General features: G+C 35.2%; 3 protein-coding genes and 1 pseudogene across 4 annotated transcripts; 3 read left to right on the top strand and 1 right to left on the bottom strand.

Moving 5' to 3' along the window:
* The first annotated feature begins 104 nt into the window (after positions 1 to 104).
* LOC140814499 (homeobox-leucine zipper protein PROTODERMAL FACTOR 2-like) lies at positions 105 to 5,271 on the top strand. Of its 2 annotated transcripts, none has more exons than XM_073173513.1 (13): positions 105 to 460; positions 879 to 1,086; positions 1,747 to 2,009; positions 2,110 to 2,227; positions 2,342 to 2,530; positions 2,634 to 3,071; positions 3,160 to 3,261; positions 3,398 to 3,598; positions 3,693 to 3,867; positions 4,077 to 4,348; positions 4,527 to 4,622; positions 4,709 to 5,087; positions 5,221 to 5,271. In XM_073173513.1, exons 3-12 carry the CDS (start codon positions 1,789 to 1,791, stop codon positions 5,072 to 5,074), a joined length of 2,178 nt encoding a protein of 725 aa, XP_073029614.1. In that variant the 5' UTR covers positions 105 to 460; positions 879 to 1,086; positions 1,747 to 1,788; the 3' UTR covers positions 5,075 to 5,087; positions 5,221 to 5,271. The 2 variants fall into 2 exon arrangements, with proteins under 2 accessions (XP_073029614.1, XP_073029613.1); XM_073173512.1 differs by having other exon boundaries at positions 1,742 to 2,009.
* A 1,605-nt stretch (positions 5,272 to 6,876) lies between these two features.
* On the top strand, positions 6,877 to 9,425 carry LOC140815351 (N6-mAMP deaminase). The gene is made up of 11 exons (XM_073174475.1): positions 6,877 to 7,043; positions 7,211 to 7,281; positions 7,438 to 7,529; positions 7,601 to 7,660; positions 7,761 to 7,973; positions 8,056 to 8,132; positions 8,221 to 8,290; positions 8,385 to 8,498; positions 8,625 to 8,691; positions 8,866 to 8,970; positions 9,081 to 9,425. Exons 1-11 carry the CDS (start codon positions 6,967 to 6,969, stop codon positions 9,188 to 9,190), a joined length of 1,056 nt encoding a protein of 351 aa, XP_073030576.1. The 5' UTR covers positions 6,877 to 6,966; the 3' UTR covers positions 9,191 to 9,425.
* Positions 9,426 to 9,564: 139 nt separating this feature from the next.
* On the bottom strand, positions 9,565 to 12,181 carry LOC140815350 (probable serine/threonine-protein kinase PBL23; annotated as a pseudogene).
* A 1,703-nt stretch (positions 12,182 to 13,884) lies between these two features.
* Positions 13,885 to 17,828, top strand: LOC140815352 (tobamovirus multiplication protein 1-like). Its single transcript, XM_073174476.1, has 12 exons — positions 13,885 to 13,901; positions 14,017 to 14,194; positions 14,484 to 14,574; positions 14,647 to 14,699; positions 15,436 to 15,528; positions 15,720 to 15,791; positions 16,294 to 16,366; positions 16,497 to 16,542; positions 16,658 to 16,721; positions 17,121 to 17,174; positions 17,279 to 17,356; positions 17,427 to 17,828. Coding segments are annotated over exons 1-12 (897 nt in total). The 5' UTR covers positions 13,885 to 13,899; the 3' UTR covers positions 17,520 to 17,828.
* Positions 17,829 to 18,869: the final 1,041 nt, after the last annotated feature.

Genomic DNA, 18,869 nt, shown 5'->3' with positions numbered 1-18,869 from the left:
GATACCAACCTCAAATGGCCTTCGTCTTGTTGAGTGCGCAATATAATATATATATATATATATATATATATATATATATATGAACAGTAGGCGCTCTCCCCACACACACACAGCCATTAATGCTATCGCATCATCTGCAATAACTCCTCCGCTACCACATCTTCTCCACCTGTTCGCCTTTCCCTTTGCTTCACCTTCTCATATTCACTCTCCCTTTTTACTTGTAGCCTCTTTTTGATTTATTTTTCAACCTCGGTATCCACTGTTCGTCTTAAATTCTATTCACAAGAAAGGTGCCATCTTCAGTGAACCTCAGGAAAACAATCTTTTTATACACATTCCTGGGAAAATGAACAAGAGAGAAACAAATAAATTAATGCTTTTTCAGGCTTAAGAACCAGATCTCAACCTTCACTCTTCCGGTTAACCTAATTCTTGAATGGGCTGATTTACTAAAAGTGTAAGTATTTCTTTTTTCTCAGCATTTCACATGCATCGTTTTGAGTATCAAGTTCCAAGATCGACAAGTTTTTCATACAGCAGTTGTCTTTCTTCTTTTGCTATGTTCTTTTTCTCTTCTTTTTTTTTCTTTGGTTTGGTTTTGTTTTCGTGTTTTTCTGTGCTTGCGGAGAGAGAATATTTGAATAGGATCCCACCGTGTATCTCGTAGGCGTTACACACACACACATATATAGCTGGTGTCAAAAGGCGGTTTCACGCTGTCAACCCCTGGTTTCCTTTTTTGTTTGTATTCTATTTGGCACGTTGAGACAGAAAAGACAGATAAAGTCTTCCTTAGAAACCGGAAACTGGAAAACAGAAGTCCATTGTTAGTCTTCTGTTGTTACATGTGACCCTTTCATTTGTTTTTGTCTCAGGCACTGCCGGAAGAATCTATTTAAAGTCATCGTAGTGATCTTTTGAAAGCTTCCATAAAGCTCAACCCGCATTACAAAGCAATAAAGCACCAATCTTTCTAGGGTTTCTTGGTAAATACTCCATGGCTAATGAGGAGGCGGCATGAAGGAATGAATTTCCCGGCAACTCAGAAGATCACCTGCGTGATTCGATGGAGTAATTTGTAAGGTCGGTCTAGTTTGCGTTCTCACGATGATATAAACTGCATCTTTTTGAAATAATAATTGTTACTGCAATGTTGTACGTTGAATTAAATAAGGGCCTGGCATCCTTTTAAACAAGTTAAAAGTACAAATAATTCATGGTTAAAGAATGAAAATTCAACCATATATCCCATATCAAGTTTTAATGGAGTACGGTTTCTGTCAAGAGTCGGCCTATTAATTTTTTCTAGGTTTTACTGTAGAACCTTTTAAAGATCTGATTAATCCCAGGCAAAATGATTCAGTATGAACTTAAAAAATTATTTCGACAAACACATTCATCCACACTCCGAAGGTGTTTAAGCAATTATTCTGAAGGCAGTGAAACTCAATGTACCTCCTAGGAGCATGACCAAATTTATATTTTAGAAAAAATCCGTTCTTCAAAATTTTTCGGTTTGAGAAGCGTCTGTATTGTTAACCCCCGCCTGGTCCTCGTCTAATTCATTAGTAAATGGCTGTTTTCATGTGCATATATTTCTTGTGGTGAATAAAGAAAGAGATCTGTTGACTTGATATCATCATTAATTGCTTGAAGATATCTTCAGATTTTATTGTGTTGTTACCTTTATTTTTCTGATAGAAAGATATCTCTGATTTCACTATAACTTTCATGTCAGATTAGAGACTAAAGCTTTTGGCAGACTCCATTACCATTGTATTTAAGATGTTTCAGCCAAACATGTTTGATAGCCACCTTCACTTGCTGGATATGGGACATAAACCTCCGGAAAGCGAAATGGATCTTATAAGGGATGATGAATATGAAAGCAAATCGGGGACGGAAATTTTGGAAGCCCCCTCTGGAGATGACCAAGATCCAAATCAACGTCCTAAGAAGAAGCAATATCATCGCCATACTCAACTTCAAATCCAGGAAATGGAATCGTACGCTCAATGTTCTAGTCTGAATATTTACCATTGATATGTTGTAAAGGGTCATTTTCTCTTCACGATAGTGATCCATTATTTCACGATGTTCTGACAGATTTTTTAAGGAATGCCCTCACCCTGATGATAAACAAAGGAAGGAGCTTGGCCGTCGATTGAATTTAGAGCCATTGCAAGTTAAATTTTGGTTTCAGAACAAGCGTACACAAATGAAGGTGAAGTGTATTTGTTGATAATTTTTTCCACTTTTTTGGTATGTCAGACCGATGCTTTTTAGCCTTTGTTTCTCTTTTATGAAAGTTCTAAAGTTGTAGTGAAAGAAATTACAGGCTCAACACGAACGCCATGATAATACGCAGCTGAGAACTGAAAATGAGAAGCTTCGTGCTGAGAACATACGCTATAAGGAAGCTATCAGCAATGCTAGTTGTCCAAACTGTGGAGGCCCAGCCGACATAGGTGAGATGTCATTCGATGAGCAGCATCTGAGGATCGAAAATGCTCGCTTAAGAGAAGAGGTATATAAAATTGAAGAACATGACTCTTTTATTCCATTTCCCAAGAATTGATTGTGAGATACAGCATTCTGAACGTATGTGAATTATATGTATATGTTTGTAGATCGATAGAATATCCAGTATCGCTGCAAAATATGTCGGAAAACCAATGCTCTCTTATCCCCATCTTTCTCCGGGAGCATCTCGTTCACTTGATCTAGGAGTGGCGAATTTCGGGCCTCAGGCAGGCATGGCTGGAGAGATTTATGGAGCTCCTGATCTTCTTAGGACAGTATCTGGCCCTACGGATGCGGACAAGCCAATGATTATCGAGCTTTCTGTTGCAGCAATGGAAGAATTGATAAGAATGGCTCAAGCAGGAGAGCCTTTATGGATACCTAGCATTGGTAACTCTGCAGAGACATTGAATGAAGACGAGTATATGCGGACATTCCCACGTGGGATTGGTCCGAAGCCTCTGGGATTGAAATCCGAAGCTTCTCGTGAGTCAACTGTGGTGATTATGAATCATGCCAATTTGGTGGAGATTCTAATGGATTCGGTATGATTTCTTGCATAGTGCAACATCAAATGATAAAGATTTTACTCTTCTGCAAAATGTTTCACGTTACATTTGATATTTATTACAGAACCAATGGGCTATTCTGTTTTCAAGCATCGTATCTAGAGCAATGACTTTGGATGTTTTATCTACTGGCGTGGCAGGAAACTATAATGGAGCTTTACAAGTGGTATGTCTAGAGATTGTTATACTAATTTGTAAATTAAATTATAATGAACTTGTTTTTAGTTTAAAGATATCATAATAGTTCTTCAAATTTATATACAGTCAGTCTATTCCAATTATATTGCTTTGTTTGATATCAGATGACTGCTGAGTTCCAAGTCCCATCTCCATTGGTCCCAACTCGCGAAAGCTACTTCGCAAGATATTGCAAACAACATGCTGACGGGATTTGGGCTGTTGTTGATGTTTCTTTGGAAAATTTACAAGCTACTTCCTTACCAAGATGCAGAAGGAGGCCATCTGGTTGTTTGATTCAAGAATTACCGAATGGTTATTCAAAGGTAGGAGTAATCCTGGCTAGTTTAAATTTCGATTTTGGGTTGATAATACAAGAGTGTTCATCTTCTCAGACGTGCTCTATTTTTTATTTGCTAGGTTACGTGGATTGAACATGTCGAAGTGGATGATAGAGCGGTTCACAACATCTACAAACCATTAGTCAGTTCTGGGCTTGCATTTGGTGCCAGACGTTGGGTTGCAACCCTTGACCGACAGTGTGAACGACTGGCAAGTGTTATGGCTGATAATATTTCAGCAGGAGATGTTGGTGGTACGTATGTATTTATTCCATGAGGCGTAATGATCAGTTCTCTCTTACAACATGTAGAAATTTTGGTCTTTTTCCCCCAAAAAGACTTTCGAAAGACCACTAACTTTACAATTCGTTTATTTGATTTGCCTCATTAAAGGGGATTGTACATTAGGTGTTTTGATTCTGTAGCTTTCAAATTTAAATTGTATCGGGCGTACTTGTTGCAGTGATTTCTTCCCCGGAAGGTAGAAAGAGTATGTTGAAGCTTGCCGAGAGAATGGTGATGAGCTTCTGCACAGGCGTTGGCGCTTCAACTGCACACACTTGGACAACTTTATCTGGAAGTGGCGCTGACGATGTTCGAGTCATGACTAGAAAAAGCATGGATGATCCAGGCAGGCCTCCTGGTATTGTGCTTAGTGCTGCCACTTCATTTTGGCTCCCAGTTCCACCAAAAAGAGTATTCAATTTTCTACGGGACGAGAATTCGAGAAGTGAGGTACAATAAAATATATTGTTTTCATATCATTGCAAATTGGGATGAGTTAAGATGGTTGTAGATTGTCAAATCCAAGAATTCAACAACTGTCAATATAATAGTATTCACTCTAGTAGTTTCACTTCTTCAATTTATTGTTGTTGCTGAATCATTTTGATTTCTTTCTGTGATATTAAAGTGGGATATTCTCTCCAACGGCGGACTTGTTCAAGAAATGGCGCATATAGCAAATGGCCGTCATCCAGGAAACTCCGTCTCTTTACTACGTGTCAATGTGAGTTCATTAAATTTGACAATCATTTTTATATTTCCCCCTAACATAATTTTATATCATGAACTACAAAAGCGTTATTACTGTAGAGTGCAAATTCAAGCCAATGCAATATGCTCATACTACAAGAGAGCTGCACTGATTCAACAGGATCTTATGTTATCTATGCTCCAGTTGATATTGTGGCTATGAATGTTGTCTTAAGCGGGGGTGATCCGGAGTATGTAGCTCTTCTACCATCTGGTTTTGCTATACTTCCTGATGGACCAAATAATTCAGTTAGAGAAACTCCCGAGGTTGGGTCCGGTGGATCTTTACTGACCGTCGCCTTTCAGATATTAGTAGATTCTGTCCCAACGGCAAAACTTTCGTTAGGCTCGGTAGCTACTGTTAATAGCCTTATTAAGTGCACTGTTGAAAGGATCAAAGGTGCTGTACTATGTGATGCCACATGACCAGAAACTTGTGGTAATTTTTCCCAGTTGATAAGCAGACTGGAGTTAAATTTGAGTAGTTTCCACTTATAGTACTCTTTTTTTTAAAACTTGGATTAATAACAGTTATCATCTAACATTGGTTTTCTTTGTCTTGTACGTCGCAGGGACGATTGAGATGGACTAACCGCGATGAAACACTTTCTTTATGGGCATGATATTGAAATAGTGAAGAAGTCAAGAACGCACCTTGCTTTAATCCTCGCAGTGTAGTGCTTTCGTTCATATTTTAAATCTAAGATTAATGAGAAATCAGATAGATTATTACCGCACCGCAAGGGAAACTGGTTCGGGTATTGACTCTGCCCACTGGAAATCATGTACTAAACTACAACTTGTTATTTAAGTATATGTATATTATGTTTCTGTGTCCGTGTTACGTACAACTTATATATTCTTTAGGCATTTGATAGAACACCAGGAAATCTTGGCTCTTCCCAATGAACATGCAGTGGTTTCATCCTTCAAAGTGACAGCTAGAAAAAAAATATTCATCGAGTTAAATAACTTAAACATAAATCCTCTTCGAATGAAGAGGATGGAAGACGTTGTAGTATGCATGCATGAGATAGTGAAGGCGAAGCCAGAGTAAAGTAAATAAATAACTCCGAGAAAATTATATTTTTGTTCATAAATTTTGAGATTTGTATTAGTACTATCTCAAAATTATGGTCGTTAGAAGCATCATTGTTTGGTCACATTGTTTAGGCCAGGACCAAAAACTCAGTTCTTTACTGGTTTGTTTATGAATAATTTATTTAAAAAATAAAAAAAATGCTTATAAATGAAGTATGAAGAATGGAAACAAAACGATGAAAGATAAAATTACAAATAAAAAGTAAATTTAGGAAAAAACTTCTTTGCGCAATTATCTATATCATAACAAGGGTTGGTTCTAGGAATTGATGTAAGAATTGAATTTTTAGCAAAAAAAGGAACTACCAAAGTGAACACGGATTCAGACATGTGTTGTCTGTGGTTTCCTCAAGTACAGACATCGTACTCATGCGCTAAGCTTCATCTTTTTGGCTTTTTGGGGTCCCTCTTCGCGGCTACTTGCTGCTGTACAAGAATCAGGTAATAAAACTTTGAATGTTATATAATATTCATAAATTAATTAAACATTCTCGTGGCATCATAATTAATCTTTTAAATAAACTAAACTATTTTTTCTTCAAATTCATTCTATAATAACATATAATCTGATCATTTATTCTCTCATATCACACAAAAGAAAATCGATATATTTTTTATGTTACTTTTCAGTAGAAATTTTTAAAATTAAATATATATACCAAACAAATGACCAAACCTCATCTAATGAAAAGTATTTTAGTATTTTTAATGTTAAACAATTTTTAACGAACAAGGACAAGCCCCAAAACCCAAAAAATTACTTTTTAAGAAAACATATTTAAAACCGAAGAAATAAATATTTTTTTACATCATATATATAATATAATATATAATTCAGAAGTAATATATCAAATGATTATAGAATAAAAAAAAACAGTCCTCCCGTAATTGAGTACGATTAATTTAACACGATTATGAATATGTCTAAGAAATTAATTAGAACTTTTCTAATATAATTAAGCTCATATTAACCGAAACATGGGCCGCTAACCATTCAAAGTGCTATATAATTTAAAGCCTCTGAAACGGTGACAATGGGCCCATAAGTATTAGTAAAGCCCATCAACCAAAGCCCAATCCGCGATTTAACTGCGTTCGTCTGTCGGGTTTCGGCAAGACGTGAAAAAAATTTCTTCTTGGCTTTCAAAAAACCAAGGAGTCCCCGCAATTGTACTTGTCCTAGAAAAAAGTATCGTGGAGCAAGTTGAGTGGGAAACATGGAGTGGTGTGTGTCGATGCCCAAGATTGAATTACATGCGCACCTAAATGGCTCCATTAGAGACTCCACTCTGTTGTATGTTTACTAATCTACACATTTTCTTTCATTATTCCATTTACTCGATAAAATTTTATTCTGGTGTGAGCATTAGAGATGCCTTTTGTTTTAGATTAGATGTTTTGTGTAGTTATGGGCAAAGGGGAATGGTGAGTTTAATTCTTCTGAGTAAATTTTTTGAGCAGGGAACTGGCTGGAGATTTGAGTGAGAAGGGCGCTATAGTTTTCTCCGATGTGGAGCATGTAATTTTGAAAAGTATGTACCTTTGCCTGTGAAATTTTTTATGATCATAGTGTTTGAATTGGGCTCATCAGTTAATGTTCGCTGTCATTTCATTTGTTTGCTCAATGCTCGCGTATGTGGTTTTCTTATCATTTGAGGTTAATTTTGCTCCCACCCACAAAAATTCAGATGATCGATCACTCAGTGAAGTGTTCAAGATGTTTGATTTAATCCATATTCTTACTACTGATCACAAAACTGTCACAAGAATCACCAAAGAGGTGCGAGCTTCTTTTCATGAAGTTTTTCGGTTTCATACGCAAAACTCTTATTTACTCTTCTTTTTATGTAGGTTATTGAAGATTTTGCTGCTGATAATGTCGTTTACTTGGAATTGAGAACAACTCCAAAGGTATATGATTTTATACCACCAGTTGGTTGTAGCTGTGTTGATCTGTAATTGACAATTTTAGTAAGCAAAGAATTGTTTCCTCTCCATAATTAAATTGCAGAGGAATGATTCCAAGGGCATGAGCAAGCACTCATACATGGAAGCAGTTCTCGAAGGAATAAGATCCGTCAATGCTGTTGAGGTTGATCTTTCTGATGTGGAAACTTCAGCTCGTGCTTCTTTGTTTTGTAATGGAGTTGAAAGGAAAAAGATATACGTGAGGCTTCTTCTCAGTATTGACCGTCGTGAAACTACCAAAGCTGCTATGGAAACTGTAAGTTTGTGCACTTGATTAAGATGCGTCAAGATGTAAATCGTTCAAACCAAAGGAATTTAAAACTCTTCACTTTGTCAAGGTTGAACTAGCGCTGGAAATGAAAAACTTGGGAGTGGTGGGCATAGATCTTTCTGGCAATCCAGGGATTGGTGAATGGTATTCTATTCTACCAGTTGTTGTATATAATGTGTTCTTCCATTTAGTTTCTGTAATATAATTCCTTTCTGAGTTTATCTTGTACCAGGGTGACGTATTTACCAGCTTTAGAGTTTGCGAAAAAGCAAGGGCTTCCAATCACGCTGCACTGTGGGGAGGTGCATATGACTTTGCTCCTTGGTCAATTATTATTTCATGATATTGCCATTTGCATTACTCTGAGTATTCTACTTCGCTACTTAGTGCTTATAGGTTCCCAATCAAAAGGAAATCCTCGCGATGCTAGATTTTCATCCGAGGAGAATCGGACATGCTTGTTGTTTTGAAGAGGAGGAGTGGGAAGTATTAAAAAGTCTCAAGATCCCGGTTCGATTCCTAATCCATTACTCGGTTCAATATAAAATGCAATAACTGGCGCGTAAATTCCTGTCAATCCATCATTGCCTGTCACTGCCAATTGTTCCATTTCTTTAGTTTTTTCCTGATTCACAGGTGGAGATTTGTTTAACTTCCAACATTAGAACCGAAACAATTGCTTCCGTGGATGTTCATCATTTCGGTAAGATTTGTTAATTCTGCATTGATACTCTTTTTTCTGGTTTTGTTTCAATTTGTGGGAGCGAACCTGATGACTTTCAGCCTGTGTTTCCCTTGTGCGCCTGAGAAAAACTAAGTAGTTTCCAAAACTGATGACCATCAAATTCCATGCTCAACGTGTGAGTTTTACTTGCAGCTGATTTGTATAAATCAAACCACCCATTAGTTTTATGCACGGACGATGCCGGAGTTTTTTCTACCAGTCTATCTTATGAGTACAGCCTTGCCTCATCTGCATTTGGTAGGTTCTTGTTTTTTTGTTGATTTTATGTTTTTATGGGAGTAAAATTTTTGTTTCCTTAAGGTGTTAGCTTCCTTATTGGTTTTCTTTGTTAAATTCTTCATTGCAAGGTCTTGGAAGGAGGGAAATGTTTCTGCTAGCTCAGAAGGCCATTGAGGTTATTTTTGCTGGCGATGAAGTAAAAGGAGAACTGAAGGAGATATTTGCAACATACTTTTAGCAAACTCAGTTTCTAATCACAACTTCAGCTGAGGTGTTGATCCACTCTTGGTATGCCTATTTCAGCCTTGCGGCGTTTAATTGTTCCAAAAGTATGATCTGAATTCATAAATTCTTGTTTGTTTCTTCATGTAAAAGATTTGGGCCATCTTTTGTTTAGGCTTTTAAGTAGTTTTATCTGTTGAACACTGTATTTTAACTTTTGTCATAACTAAAAGAAATCGAAACAGCATTTCTCTAGAGATCAAAGTTTATCCCTTCAAATTTACACCTTACGGCATTATTTTGTCAAAAGATGATTTTCCTGGTAACAGAATTTCGGTACTGCTGACAAATTCGTGTGTTAAAACTTGAAAAGAATAGCCACTTACAAATTGGTTTCCTACGAGTGGTAGGTTTGATTATTCCTCTAGAATGGAAGCCCCATAAAAATATTTTCATCTTTTGCAAATTGTCGCTCGCTCCTGGTGTTTTCTTCCATCTTTCTTTTTAAATGTAGGAAAATGGCGCATGTGCAGTAAATTCCAAAAAAAAATCTGAATTTATTTCGAGGATATGTCATTGTGCATGGACTATCATGGTGAGCTTTTAAATTTCATGGTTAGAAGGCATTATATGCTCCGCTCTTAGAAATCTTATTTTGAAAGTGCACGGAAATTATTTTTAAATTTGACAGCTACTGTCTGTCACCGGAGAACCTAAACGAACAAACACACGCAAGTTTAAGCATGGTATGTTAATGAAACACTTTAGTGTCAAAATGTGGGCATGTTGGTTTCTCATTACCCGAGCCCGAACTTCTACTGTTCGAGTCACATATTGTGCAGAAATATGTTAAAGAAGTGATCGCACAAAGAATTAATGGGCTCCAACATCACGCCTTACACATTATCTCAGACAATCTCTTCTCCGGGCCCTGAAGCCTCTGCCACGAATTAAGAAGTCTATTTTAGAAACTGTAAACAAACCCCATTTGCACAGAAGAAGTGCCCAAAACAGAAACAAAAAGGACGGCCAATTTCCTTATCATGCGGTTTTTTTTTTTAAATGATAGCTAAATTATCATCTTTACATAAATATAACCGAAGTGAAAATGCATGCCGCTGTCTAAGTATTCTAACAATTCTCATAACGCATTATTCCTTTTTCTTCCTTATATGTAACAAGAATATATTGATCATGTCCATATATACTAAAGGTCCTAGAAAATTTCTTTAACTCGGCTATTTTTTTCCGTGTCTGTTGCACTCATATCTTCATCTGTTTCCATGGCTAAATATTCGAGTGCAGTGGCAACCTCCCCGATGAGGGGTCGTGTGCTGGCTTCTTCTTGAAGGCACATAGCTGCAATAGCAAGAGCTTTATTCAGACCCTTCTCCGGATATGTCCCTTCGAGCAATGGATCCACCATCAACGTAAAGTTGCTTCTGTCCTTGAAAAGTGGCTTCGCCTACGTGCTCAAGATTCAAAACATAACGTTTTGAGTTTGCTTAGGATATAATTTGGTTCGACTTGTGAAATTGGACACAAATTCAATAAATTTGATTGAAAAATAAGTTAGTTAACTAACCCATTCGACTAGATTGTCCTCTTCAGCTGGTTTTGAGTTATCTATTGCTTTCCTCCCTGAAATAATCTCAAGAAACACAGCACCGAAACAATAAACATCAGATTTAGTCGTAAGGTGGTCTGTCTGAGCATACTCTGGTGCACAGTATCCATACGTCTCCATCAACCTACTGGACTCATGATCCTCTCCACCTTTTTGACCCAACTTAGAAAGTCCAAAATCCGACAGCTTAGGATTGAACATCTCGTCCAACAATATGTTAGAAATCTTGAAATCACGGTATATTATTGAAGGGTTTGCTGTATCATGCAAGTACTCAAGTCCCTGTGCTGCACCTTTAGCTATCTGCATTCTGGTGTACCAGTCCAGAGGCATTCTTATCTGGTGGCAAATCTGAAATCATGAAAAAGTAGCAACTTTATCCACAAAACCACCAAGAAATCGAACCCAGTCGTACAAGTTTCTTTTTCCAATGTCAATATTATCAAATCATATTGAGGTATTTACCATGAATATGATCTTCTAAAGATCCATTTTGTATGTATTCATACACCAATATCCTTTGGCGGCCATCTGCGCAATATCCAATCAAATTTACTAGATTCGGGTGGTTGACGAGGCTCAATGTCAAGACCTCTGCTAGGAATTCTCTGTTTCCTTGAATCCAATTTCTGTCAAGCTGCTTGACAGCAACAATCTTGGCAAGAAATAACGTGAAAATTATACGTTGAAACATAACTTGAAACTAAAAAGCAGTAGAGAAAGGTGGCAAATACTTGATTGATATTCTTAAGGTGACCCTTGTAGACTCTTCCAAAGCCTCCTTCACCGACTAGAAGTTCAGGACTGAAGTTTTCTGTAGCAATGGCCAGTTCGCGAAACGTGAATACCGTGGCCGGAACTCTAATCACATTTCCATGCCTTAGTATATCTTCAGCTATCTTCCTTTGTTTTCCATTACCTAAATATCGTATGATCGAGATCATGTTACAATTTCAGAAACGTTTAGAGTCGATCTTCATATGAGATGGAAAATGATGTAAATTTTCAAGAACATGATCACAAACCACGAGAAAAATAAAAAAGCAAAATATGAAACGAAAAAAGCTAGATTTGTTCCTGATTCTAACCTGTATACATAGAAATACTTCTGGCGATTGGGCATAATTCCTCCCCACCATCATATTTCTGTGATGCCTTAATTTCATTGACGTAACTTTTGGAAGTTTTTAATGGATTCTTCTTCATTGCGTCGCTTTTATTAATCCTTGCAACAACACAGAATGCCTACCACTTTTCTACCTCTCCTTTAGAACCTTTTCTACTTTGTAAGAGAATCTTCACAAATTATGCATTCTTGTATCCATGTTTCTCTATGAAGATCAAATTGGTTGCCCAGAAAAAGTTATCAATTAATGATTTTTAAAAGATTAAATGTACACATATATTGGAACAAAATGAGGATCTTCAAAGCAAATATTGTGCCCAAGTATAATAGAAACAACTACTTTTCATGTAGTAGATTAATGATGAGATCCCACGTTGCAATTCAGAATCGATTTTCTCGGACAGGTTCATTTAATTATGACATTTTAGATGATGGTTTGAATTTCTTTTCTAAAAAAAAAACAAGTAAATTATGCCCTTTTTATTTTCAAAACACGTAAATTTTGTAGCATCTATACTATATAATAAGCGATAGAACCCTTTACTACTCGAAGTTGGTATGTCTGCAGTCTGATGACAGAAACTAAATTTACATATGGATAGGTAGTGACTCAATTTAATTATTTAATTTATTATTGAGGTCCTAATTAATTATAAAAGCTCAAGCCTACAATTAATTATAAAAGCTCAAGCCCACTATACACTCCAAAAAAATCTATAAATAGTAGAGAATGGGTGATTTTATGCTTAAACCTTCTAGCTCTCAATTAACATCTTTGAATTATTTTCTGACTTGAGCGTCGGAGTGTATACGCCCGGAAAACCCTGGCGCCTCTAACATTTGTTTGTGACTAAGGTGATAACCCACAAAGATTTCTCTCCATCAGCTACTTGGATACGTTTACGAACCAGCAGAGTAAATCAGATAATCACAATTTTTTTCTACGTCACATACATAACTATATAATTTATAATTATCGTATGTCATCTTTTTAATTTTTTTTAAATAATTATTAATAATCTTTTATCTTTATCTAAATTTTTTAATATTTAATCATCGTTAGCACTTTAAATCTTAACTTTAAAAAGGTATTATAAAAGTCATATATTTAATCTAGTGCATCAATATAGATGTTGCGTGTTTAAACACTTTTTTTTTTATAATTAATTAAATTTGTATTCAAATTGGACTAATAAAATAATGATAAAAAGTAACGATAAGTTGTATCGTAAGAAAAATTATTATATTTAAATGATGGTTATGCTGTAATTGTAAAAACTAATAAGAGACGAAAATACAATATAAAATAGTGAAATTAAAAAAAGATGAATAGGATAAAACTACAATTTGGAAAAAAAAAATTAATAAAACAGAAAAATAAAATAAACATCACGGAATAATTTTTTACTCTATTACGAAAATTCTTAATAATTAATTATATCATAATAGTCATATTGCAATTTAAAATTATTATATTTATAATATCATATTGTAATTATAAAAAAATTACAAAGAATGAAAGACTAAAGTGAAATCGTGAAATTAAAAAGTAATGGACTAGTTTGAAATTTGGGGAAAAAAAGAATGAAAAAGATAAAATAATATAGCATGACACAATTTTGACTATAATATATTATTTTTTAGAAATAGTAATAGACAATTGATAAACAGTACAAAAAATATACTTGAAATATTCTGTTCAAGATATTTTAAAAAAGAGTAGGTCTTTTGTAAGACGATCTCACGAATCTTATCAATCCTATTGATATTTACAATAAAAAATAATAATCTTAACATAAAAAATTAATATTTTTTAATAGACAATTTAAATAAAATATTTACTTTACAAAATACGCATGAGATCGTCTTACAAATTTTTTTTTTAAAAAAATAAGGACGGACTGTAAATTACATAATACCCCATAAATAATTTAGTTTTGTCGTGACTGACACAAAATCCCTAACTGATGCAATGTAAGAACCTTCGCGTTTATCTGTTCTTTGGGGTTTTCTCTTCCATTTTCGATTTGATCTCCTCGTATATATAATTGACAGCTCATCAATTTTTATTTTCTACTTTTTGGAAAAGGAGAGCTGAGTTGAAACTTGAAACGATGAGAATGCCAACGATCTTTCCGGCCATTGGTGCCCGAGTTGGAGGACTGTCTGCCGGTTGGTGGAACGAGATCAATGAATCCGTTGAGTGGCAAGACGGAATATTCTTTACTCTCTGCGCCGCCTACGCTCTCGTTTCATTAGTTGCTCTCGTATGTCTATCAACAATTTCGTTTGTGTTTTTATTATCTGTGTCTGTATCTATTTAATCAGTTTTTTTGTATATATAATGTATAAATTTATCTTCATGATTCACAAAAAGATCAAGTCTTGTTGTTATAAAGTCATGTTTTGTGAAGTTGTCTTCTTGTTCATTCAGTTTTTCTTCTTAAATTTTTTTCTTGATTATGATATTTTTGCTTCATGTTATTATATTTCTTTGGAGGACTTCTATTTATTGGGCGGCTTTTTTTTTGACTTGGTGTCTTCTCTTCTCTGCAGATTCAATTGATAAGAATTGAGCTCAGGGTGCCCGAGTATGGTTGGACAACTCAGAAGGTTTTCCACTTCATGAACTTCATTGTGAATGGAGGTATGAGAAGTTCGCTGAAAAATTTGCTTACATGTCTCTGTTTTGGTTTAATTATTATGTCATCCATTGCAGTGCGTGCTGTGATGTTTGGATTTCACATGAAAGTATTTCTTTTGCATCCTAAGGTAATAAGCTTCACCTTCCAATATTACTTACGCATTAACAATTTTGGCTCATGTTATGTACTGTTACCGGTTATTTGCATTCACCTCCCTCCCCTGTATTTAATGTATTTAGCACTTACCTCTTTACATATTTTTTACTTGACGAGAGAGGTAAATGTCAAATTCATTTAATATACGGGAGTTGAATGCAAAAATCTCATACTTCGTTAAATCTTCTCTAAGATCGAAGCTTGTCAGTATCGTTTAAGGAGCTATAAGTTTTAAGGTGTTAGCCGGTCGCTTTTGAAGTCTTTCTAAACTTGATTAATCGAGAATAATGATTTTTGGGGGAAAAATCAAATGTATTTCCTTAACATAGTGTGTTAATCATCCTGGTTTAATATCAGTCATCTTTTTCCTTTTTAGTTAATCCATATAAATTTTCTGTTTTACTGGTCGAGGTTACTGTTTTGTTCTGGATCTATTAACATTTCAAGCTTTATCGTGTATAATTTGCTTTAACTGTTGTTAGACAAGGATGATCGAATAGTTTATCTATTTCTACTCCATTTGTGCTGGTGACTGTCACTTTCTCGGAGAATCTTTTTTATTCAGTTAAAAGGTGCATAATACTCAAGTGCCGTGTTTTTTATAAGCCTGTTTAGCACCTGAAATAGTGCACTTTAGGATCATCTGTGGACTATTAGTTGTTTAGTGGTTTTATTCTCATCTGCTGATATGAATCATAATAATTCAGGTACTAACCCTGGTGCTGCTGGATCTTCCTGGCTTGCTGTTCTTTTCGACATATACTCTTCTTACTCTTTTTTGGGCTGAGATATATCATCAGGTATAAGTGGAGAGTTATTGACAAACTATGAAGGAGTTGGAGTATGAGTATGCCAAATGCAGTCAATAATTGGCTGGAAGGATTTTCTCCAGTCCTGATTGAGCTGTTGGTGAATTCAGATGCTTGTGAGTTGTGAATATGTTTATGTGACATGAAAGTTCACGGAAAATTTTATTCTTATATTTGGTCAGGCTAGAAGTTTGCCAACTGATAAACTGAGAATTAGCTACATTTCTATCAATAGTGCCATTTACTTCATACAGGTTAGTGCTTGTGCATTTGAACCGCAGCTTTGGCTTATTTACTCCTATCTCTTGAATCTATTCTATTCGTGATCATTGTTTATATTTGGAAATTGGTTTCTCATATTACATCTTGTACATGTCGGTTATCGCTGCCATTCTCATACCATTTACCTTTCAGATCCTTTTTTACTCTATGTTTCTTTTTGTCCCTTTCAGTTTTCATGATTGAGCTTTGTGGGCATCAATTGTTTAGAACTTAGCATCTCTTTCCTTTTCAAAATGGCTTGGATTAAAATTCAAAAGAAAACTTTTTTTATAAATGGAAGGCATAGTTTGTAGAAGCTGTTCTAGCTTTTCATTTAACTAGCCAGACATACCCCTATTATGCTGGATATATTAATGTGAGTATTTTTTTTGGAGGAACTCGTGTATTGAGCTGTCATCTATTCACCTTCGATTTATTCTCATATTTGTATCTGGTTTGATTACCTAAATAAGATATTGGCTGTGTTGACAACAGGTTTGCATCTGGGTGTACCTCTGGATAAATGATAATGCCATTGTGGAATTCATTGGAAAGATATTTATAGCTGGTCAATCTCTCGTAGTTCTTTGGTTGCATTTTTAATATTTATGTTTTGCCGCAGCTTTGGTTTTATTGGTTACCCTACTTTACTGATAGATGAACTGCCTGTTGTTGATTTTCCTCTTTAATTTCTGCAGTGGTATCATTTGTAGCAGCTTTGGGCTTTCTGATATATGGAGGGAAGTAAGTGATATTTTCGTACATGCCCTTTCTGCATAAGAGCAACATTACTTTCTTTCAACTGATTTCTTAAATCTTGAGTTTCTGCATCACTGAATTGTTTTTTTTCTTTGTTTAGGCTATTCTTCATGCTGAGACGCTTTCCTATTGAATCTAAAGGAAGAAGAAAGAAACTGCACGAGGTTTGTGAATCGAACAGGATGTACATCTATGTAATTATGTTGTACAGGAAATTCTAGTTTCCGCTGTATGGTTAGCTATACCAGTTCTGATTTGGTAGGATTGCCTTTTATCCTGTGGATGCTTTTCCTCTGGTTTTTTGAGAATGAAAAACTGCTTGATGCAATTGACTTTCTGATGGTTCATTCATTATAGTGTTCTGCATCATCTTGAGACGGATCAATTAATAATACTTGCAATAATGTGTTTAACTTCTAGTTTAAACTATTCGTGGTGGACATGGTTGTGGGTTTTTGGTGAGTAATCTAGTGTTCATTTGAGGCCTTGTTTGTTTTGTGGTCCTTGCTTTCATTTGAATTTGTTGTCTATTTGATGGTTTTTTAAGACATTTCTTGTTACAGGTTGGATACGTGACAGCTATATGCTTCACTTGTTTTCTTATAAGATGCTTTGTGGTAAGTTATATTCTAGTTTCTAGACCCACGTTTACTGCTGGGTCTCATTTTCTTAAAAAATTGTTTGATTAGCTCCTGGCTGAGGTTATACCCTTCTACTGCAGGTTACGCTATCAGCATTTGATTCAGATGCAACACTTGATGTACTGTACCATCCTGTGCTAAATTTAATCTACTATGCGGTACTGCTTCTGTCTTTCAGTATAGTCCAACTTAGATATTTTCATGTTCTAATATAGATTATTGAAACAGCTCGTCGAGATTCTACCATCAGCTCTTGTTTTGTTCATTTTGCGGAAGCTTCCTCCCAAAAGAATATCTGCTCAATACCACCCCATCCGCTAGTGATAAAAAAAGGCCTGCACCACACCATTACACAGGTGCATTTCGTTGTGGTTACATCATTGTTGAAGGTTCCCACGGGTCAAATTCTAGTCGGTGGAATTGAAGGTCAAATCAGAGCCTGGAAGAAGTTTGAGATTCGTTATTTGTGATGGCTCGCTTCAGGAATTTCGTTTCTTATGCATGTGTTTTATGCCCAAAATGACATTTTAATCAATTTCCTAGGTTTTGTGCTTGGAAAAGCAGGTTATTTTGTCACAGTAATAAGTTTTGATGTGGTGAATATCTTCTGGTAACAATCCTGTTGCGTTCTTTTAAATCAATTTCCTAGGTTTTGTGCTTGGAAAAGCAGGTTATTTTGTCACAACAATAAGTTTCAATGTGGTGAATATCTTCTGATAACAATCCTATTGCGTTCAACTTTCACAAGAGTTCATCTACATTCAGGTCGCGGTTCATTTTACACCGATTTGCTTTAGATAAAAGGGTTTGAGTGAATTTGATTTTAAATCTATATCATAAATTCATTACAACGATTTGGCTCAAAATTACAATGAAAGATTTGAAGTTCATTGTGTTGACTATGTATATTTTTACAAAAATTTCTAAACTACTCTTCAACCTAACCATTTGAATTTTATTCATTTTATATCCATTTGTTTAAAATCTTTCTGCCAATCCCAATGTTTTGTATATGAAAAATACGTAAAATGTTTCAAGAAAGTACATTAAAAGCAGTAGCAATAATTAAATATAATAAATAAATAAATACGAATTTATTTGTGGATGTTCGGATATTAGCAACTGATACATCATCTTTTCTTCTACCTATGAAAGATTTACTAAAAGACTTTGAGTTATACAACTATTTGTATAAACTCATTTCAAATTAGGATTATATATTGCCTAATTGAAACTCCTAGCACACTCGATTGTATGTCGCAATCTCATAATCCGCATAGTAATTAATGTCTCTTATGCCAATACTACAAGCAAAATCTTTAATGTCTTTGTGTATGGACTCACTTATCTAAATTTTGAAGCTCAAATGTCATGTATACATGTGAGTGATTGTCTGGGAGGATTTTTACGGTATATGTATGTATCAATTGTATTCTCACACTTGAGATTGATGTATTTGTTCTTCAATATATTGTGTTTATAGCCTCCAATAATGATATAGACATTTAATATAAGAATATGACCGTTTAGAAAAGTTGTGTACGGATTCTGATATTGCAGCGGTCAAATTTGTATTTCTGGCCATATTTTGAAATTGAGCTGATCTGATGGTCTGATCTGGTATGTTATGAGATTGAAATGTTAGCTTGATTTGAGCTGTTCCAAGTGAGG

This window comes from Primulina eburnea, chromosome 15 (genome assembly GCF_022965805.1).
Source record: "Primulina eburnea isolate SZY01 chromosome 15, ASM2296580v1, whole genome shotgun sequence".
NCBI classification, from domain to species: Eukaryota; Viridiplantae; Streptophyta; class Magnoliopsida; order Lamiales; family Gesneriaceae; genus Primulina; species Primulina eburnea.
This window is presented reverse-complemented; position numbering and strand designations above follow the sequence as displayed.